Genomic DNA, 6990 nt, shown 5'->3' with positions numbered 1-6990 from the left:
TTTGAAGAATCCTCACATCAAAATGTTCCACTTGGAGGAACATTGAAGAGCTACTTGAATGACCTATATTATGAGATCTTAGATAAAACCAATTAAAAAAAATCATTAAATAATAACTAAATTTAGAGACAAAAATAATTAACACTATATTGATATGATTACATTAAATATATAGGTTAGATTATTAATAAAAAAATTAAAATGATATCTAAATTAGCTACCTAAGTTTTAGTTACTAATATTTCAGATTCTAAATTAATCTAAAAAAAATACTAATAGAGACTAATTTAGAATATAAAGTAGTAAGTAGTTAAAACATTGGTAGCTAATGATTAGATACCATTTTAGAAACCATTTTATAATTTTTTATTATTAATATAAACTACTTTAGATACTAATAATTTTTTTAGTTTATAAAATAGTCTCTAATTTAATCAAATAGTAACTAATTATTTTTGTATCTAAAATTAATTTTTATTTAATAATTTTTTTTAATGATAGTTCATTAACACTTAAAATTTTAGGGCAATGATCAATGGAGCATTTGCTCTAAGATTTGAACCATTGAAAAAACTATGAATGAAAATCTTAGAACAAAATAAACCAAAGCTTCAAAGAATAAAATTGAGAGAGGAAGGAACATGAAGATGTGTTGGTGAAGTAATGAAACAAGACACAATAATTGGGCCCATCAGCTTCACAAAGTTACATTTACATTTTAGGGAGTTTCTATTTACACTTACCTTTATTACTTTTACACTCCCTCTTCCTAATAATTCATTTTAGGAGTTTCTAAGAAATAATAATTCACAATTTCTAAGTGTTTTTCTGTAAATTTTTATTCGTAAAATATTTATATAAATAACATGGATATAATAAAATTCTTAAAAGTTCACAACTATTTCCTGCAAATAACTTTTCACAAAAAAATCTACAAGCATTTTTTGAACGATAACTTTAAGATAATTATTCTCATTTCACCACTTTTGATGATAATCCACGATAATTATCGCAAAAAATCATGTTAAATTTTTTATAAAATAGTTTTCTTCCACTTTCTTATCGTTAATTTTCATTATGTTATTTCGAAATTCTTTGCAATTTCACTGCGATCATCCACTATTGCATCTAAAAAAAGTTGTAATTACTATTATGCTGTTGTCATCGTCGAAATATTTTGATTTTTAATCACATTTGATCAACGATATAGATAATTACAAAACTTTTATTACATTTTTTTCTAGTAATAATTTTTTAATAATATATGACTTTTGGATGTAAAACTTGTTGATTTTTCTTAAAAGAAACACTAAGAATATTCGACACTAAATAAGTTATGAACAAAACTCATATAAATATTATCATTTAATTCGGGATATATTAAAAAAATGTATATTTATATATTTTTTATATTACTTATTTTGTTCATTTCTATTCAACTCACATTGTACTTTTTTTTTTTAAATCATTAGAATGTTTTCGAAAGTGATTTGCAAGGAAATTTCAGTGAGACAAATATCTGCTCCTAATTAATAAGTCACATGGTGCCACAATGATCTTGTTTAAATTATGTATTTTTTATATGAATATTAATATTGGGCCACGAAGAGAATAAAAATTAGAAAATGAGAAAGGGTTGAAAAGTCAACGACATTATAAGGAAAGAACAACATCTTGACCAAAGTAATGCCTTTTTATTTTAACAACTTCATTATAATTTGGTTTCTAACTATAGTAATAGTATGATTTTAGTTTATCACTTATAGCAAATGTTGGACTTATTGAACTAGTAAATTCAGGTTAAAAATCGTTCCATTGAACCTATACTAAGAAAATAATTTAATATTTAATATAAAATAATTGAAAAGAAAGAAAAAAAAATCATATTTATTAAGATTCACAAATTGATATTATTTATGAAGTATTATTTTTTTTTAAAACTTAAAATTAATTTAGTCATTTGTATCAATTTATATTTTTATATCTCACTTTCATATAGTTTTTTTTTTTATCAACAAAAGAATGAATAAATATGAAGCATTTTAAGGATGTTCCAATCCTATCACAACAACAAAAATTATGATTTAAGCATAATTCCAAAAAAATAAATATCTAGTAAAAGAGGTATCTATTGCCCAATCAGCTATCAGCAGCCCCTTACTCGTTTATAGAAAAAATTATAATATTGCTTACTGTTTAGATGAGACTTTCATATAGTTCATATTATATTAATTTTTTGGTATAATTATCTTTTTAGTCCTTACATTTAGAGGTCAATATTCAATTTACTACAGTGATTTTTTTTAAAAAATTAATTTGGTTCTAAGTTTTTAAAAAATGTATGTAAGTTGGTCCCTTCTGTTAAATTTTTATCAACAACGTTAAGTGTTGATGATGTGGCACACAAAAGAGCACACATGGACTGGGAAATTAGACAAATTTATAATGAGATTTTGTGACGTGGCAATTGGGCGGTTTGAAATATTATTAAACATGATAAAATTGGGAAAAATTGATTAGGGTTTGTTTAATTACAATCAGTGATTTGGGATTTGGTCAATTTGAATTCTTGATTGTGGTGTAGTATTGACAATTTGGATTCTTGATTTCTAAGCTTAGGTATTCTTCATTTTCGTGATTGTGGTACATTGTTGCCGATTTGGATTATTGAATTCAAAAGACAATTTGAAGGTCATCTTAGGTTCATCTTAAATTCAAAAGTCTACTTGAAGGTCCAAAAGGAAAATATCATTATGAAGCAAAACCAAAAGCAAAGATTGCAAGCTCCCTTATGGGTCTTCGTTGTTGGTCTCACAATCACCGTTGTTCGTATCCAAATTTTTCTCGAAGGTGTCACGCTCTTCACAAAGAAAGACATCGAGGATTGAGGGAGACTGGTGTTGTGCATCATCGTCGATGGTTATTCTCATGTTTCCCTTCTTTTTTAATCTCCTTTCCCCGATTTCATTAAGCCTAAGTTAAAATATAAAAAATAAAAATTTCATATAAACTAATGTCATTACGTGCGTCATGTCATCAACACTTAATGTCGTTTCTATAAACTTAATAGAAGAGATCAAATTGTACAATTTTAAAAAAAATCTTGAGACAAAAAGGTAATTAAACCTAATTTTTCATTTTGTATGTAAATTTGCTAATATTTATTGAAAAGATTGTATTTTATTAATTTAACATAATTATTACGATATATTTAGATGATATATATATATATATAGTTTTGAAATCGTTTAATTGTGGTTTAAATTATGAAGTCATAAAGTAATATCTTGAAATGGAAGTTTAATTTTAAAATTATAGTTTAGAACAACTTTTACATGTTAAATAGACTAAAATACCATGTCTAAGATCTACAAATGATCACATTATAAACTTAGAATATCTGGAGGTAACAAATTAGAACCTTGAGATATCTAAAGTTCCCAATTGAAATTTGAAAAAATAATATTGCACATTTGTAATTAATACCTGAAAAACTTAAATAACACTAAGATTTGAATAGCTAACATTGATATACATACTATTTTAATCAAAGTTTTAAATTGCTATTACAAATCACTTTTTATTATAATCTTTGATATCACAATAAATCACAAATAAAATGCAACTAATGTAGCCGTAATTACATTCACAAGAAATTAAAGTTGCAATTGAATTTGTGCTTGCAAATCCTTTATAAAATATTGATTTTAATTGAATGTTACAATCTTTGCTTAAATTTTCTCATTCAAAATATTCAACTGTAGTTTGAATGTTGAATTGCATGTCCAATTTTCTGTGTAAAAATCATTCAAAAAAAAATTAACCTTATTAAAATATCTGTTATTTTAGATAATAAAAATTATTCAAATTGTGGAGAGTAACCTACCCACCACATAAAGAACAAGATAAATAAAATATTAGGTATAAAGTATACATCCTAATTTTTGCATTGTAAAGTATTTTTCAAGATATTTAGACAATTTTTTATTAGAGATCGTCTTTATTTTCTATAAGGGTTTAAGTATCCTAAAATATCTTCATTATTTATTATTTTTTTATTCATAAAAAAAATAAAGAAAGTATTACAAAAACAACTGTGATAACAACTAAAAAAGTTTAAAAAAAAAAGTAAAATAAGAGGCATGTTTGGAGGATTATTTTTCCCTTGAAAAATTGTATATGGTTTTACTTCAAGAGACCAAATTGTCCTTTAAAAGTTGTGAAGGGACAAAGAAGTCATTAGAAAATTGTATACTTTTTGGTAGCCCTAGCAATTGAGGTTAAGGGAAAAGCACTAAACAGTTCATGCACATGCATGGATATGTGAGATTTTTTGTGTCTCTGAACAATGTCTTTAGGTACCATGAAAAGCCAAATGGAATGAGAATACAAGTATTAATATTATTAATTAATATTACAAACTCACTCACTCCAACAGGTGTTTATCATTGGCAAAAGGGTCAAACCAAAAAAAAAAAAATCCAATTTTTAAATTTGGTAAAATTTCACCACCTTCTTTGGCTTGATGTTGAATTCAAAAATTCAAAAAAAAATTCAAAAATAAGATCCTTGAGATTCTGAATGAAATCTGTGGGATATCGCTTTCCAAACAGTCAGATTTCCTATGAGGATTATGTATCTTCTTGATCATGATAGGTTCCCATTTAAAATGTCACACTCTTTGTTCTTCATGCACCACATCTTAATAATCTTCATCTCTATTCCTCTTCTCTGTTCTTTTCTTCATCCTTTTCTCTTCTCAGTTATCATGGCTGTGGTGGCTTTAGAGACTCAGTTCCATGTTTTGGCTGTTGATGACAGTCTCATTGACAGAATGTTGATTGAGAGACTCTTGAAAACCTCTTCCTTCAATGGTACACTATTCTTTTAATTTGCATTTTTGTTGTTTTCAAAAGGGTCTGCTGCAACAAATAATAACATGCAGATTTTCATAATATGATTAGAGAAACATGCGACATGAACATACATGTTTGTGCTATCATTTTTTTATCTGGGGTTTTGGGGTAATGAATTTGATGACTGATATTTGATTCTTGAAATTTGTTGAAATCACAGTTACTACAGTTGATTCTGCCACCAAGGCCTTAAAGTTTCTTGGTTTGGTTGAAGATGAGTTGAAGACTTTTGAAACTTCTGTTGCATCAGAAATTCATCAGCAGGTACAAATTCTGTTACACATACTAGAAGTTATATCATTTCATAGTATATAAGGGATAAACATCGTCTTAAACCGATTTTATGAGATTGAATTAAACCTAAAGTTCACTTTTTAATAAATTTTTTAACTAATCAATATATATGATGTGAATAAGTTTGAATTGATCATTGATTCAATTGTTAATGCAGGATGTTGATGTTAACCTGATTATAACAGATTACTGTATGCCAGGAATGACTGGTTATGATCTGCTGAGAAAAATCAAGGTAGGATTCTTGGGATATTTTCTGAGAATTTCTTAAGTTCATGTCATTTTTGTTTAATCTGATTTCAATTTCACTGAGTTCTGCTACAAAACATGAATGCATCAATGAAACTATGCACTACAACAATTTGAATTTGGTTTTTCCTTTTAGGAAAGCTATTTAAAATGATATGATCTTATTTCTCAGAATCAAATTATGTGAATTTTCAAACACTTTTTTTTTAGTAAAGAATCTGTTCTGACATCTGAGTTGGAACACTTCCCAAATTTTCAAACAAATCTTTTATGAAATTTGATCTTGGCCATCACAACATTCCTTTAACAGCCTGTATATTCCATTGCTTGATTTGAAAAAAATAACATTAAGTTGACTGATTTGCAGGAATCTAAATCACTTAAGAACATACCAGTTGTGATTATGTCCTCAGAGAATGTGCCATCAAGGATCAACAGGTGAGGAACTTGAACCCTATAACCTCAATCCAACACCAACCCTTTTGAAAATCTCAAATTCAATCAATATATAGTTAATTTCATAAACACATGACTTAAAACAAAAATGAAATTTACATGTTGGGTTCATCAATTTTTTTTAATTTTTTTTTATAAAGGCTCTCATGTTAGGTATCATTATGAAACCTGACATCTCAGTTAAGCTAATGTCTCAAGTAATAACAATCATCTGTCACCATATGAAAAAAGGGGTTCATCAATATTTTTTTTTTTTTGTATAAAAGTTCTCATGTTAGGCATAGTTATAAATTTTGATATTTCAAGTAGGCTGATGTATGAAGTAACAATAATTATCTGCCATCATATGAAAAAAAAAAAGATTCATCAAATTTTTACATTTTTTTTATAAAAACTTTTATATTAGGTATTATTATGAGACCTGACATCTCAACTAGGTTGACGTCTCAAATAACAATAATACCATATGAAAAAAGGGTTCATCAAATTTTTACAAGACTAAATTTCATGTAAAAAAAAAATCAAATTGACACGCACTCATGTGACTGAATGTCAAAATTGACTAACATGACTTTTTTGTTTGTTTGTATCAGATGTTTGGAAGAAGGAGCAGAAGAATTCTTTCTGAAACCAGTTCAACAAGCAGATGTAAATAAACTGAAGCCACATTTGATGAAATCAAGAACTAAAGAAGAGCAAGAACAACCACTGATCAATAACAAAAGAAAGGACATGGAAGAAATTTATTCCCCAAACAAAACCAGATTAAGATGCAGCACTTAGAATTGGTTTCTCAGATTAATTAATAAAGCATAGTACTTAGAAAATTTTCATTTCTATGTCTCAGTGCTGGCTTGGTAATTTGAAAAATAGATTACAACCATGCAAAAAAAAAAAAAAAAGATATAGTAGAAACCATTGATGTAAATAGATTATTTTAAGTTTTTTTTTTGGAATTTTCTATTACTTTTTACACTCAAAGAGGACCCTCTAATCTTCTTCCTAAGTGTATGAGTTTCATATTTTGTTTAAAATGATGAGATTAGAAAGTTAGAATACAAGATTTTATGAGAAC

The 6990-nt window shown here is 26.7% G+C and overlaps 1 protein-coding gene across 1 annotated transcript; it reads left to right on the top strand.

Annotated features, from left to right (window-relative positions):
- Positions 1–4540: 4540 nt before the first annotated feature.
- On the top strand, positions 4541–6990 carry LOC137833310 (two-component response regulator ORR3-like). Its single transcript, XM_068641668.1, has 5 exons — positions 4541–4874; positions 5077–5180; positions 5368–5445; positions 5827–5897; positions 6509–6990. Exons 1-5 carry the CDS (start codon positions 4625–4627, stop codon positions 6696–6698), a joined length of 693 nt encoding a protein of 230 aa, XP_068497769.1. The 5' UTR covers positions 4541–4624; the 3' UTR covers positions 6699–6990.

This window comes from Phaseolus vulgaris, chromosome 11 (genome assembly GCF_000499845.2).
Source record: "Phaseolus vulgaris cultivar G19833 chromosome 11, P. vulgaris v2.0, whole genome shotgun sequence".
Taxonomy (NCBI): domain Eukaryota; kingdom Viridiplantae; phylum Streptophyta; class Magnoliopsida; order Fabales; family Fabaceae; genus Phaseolus; species Phaseolus vulgaris.
This window is presented reverse-complemented; position numbering and strand designations above follow the sequence as displayed.

What these genes read in the sequence shown, in the direction of transcription:
- LOC137833310 (XM_068641668.1), top strand. Translation starts at nt 4,625, where the DNA reads ATGAGGATTATGTATCTTCTTGATCATGATAGGTTCCCATTTAAAATG. An exon ending in GAAAACCTCTTCCTTCAATG is followed by an intron (nt 4,875 to 5,076) that starts GTACACTATTCT and finishes TTGAAATCACAG; the next exon opens with TTACTACAGTTGATTCTGCC. An exon ending in CATCAGAAATTCATCAGCAG is followed by an intron (nt 5,181 to 5,367) that starts GTACAAATTCTG and finishes TTGTTAATGCAG; the next exon opens with GATGTTGATGTTAACCTGAT.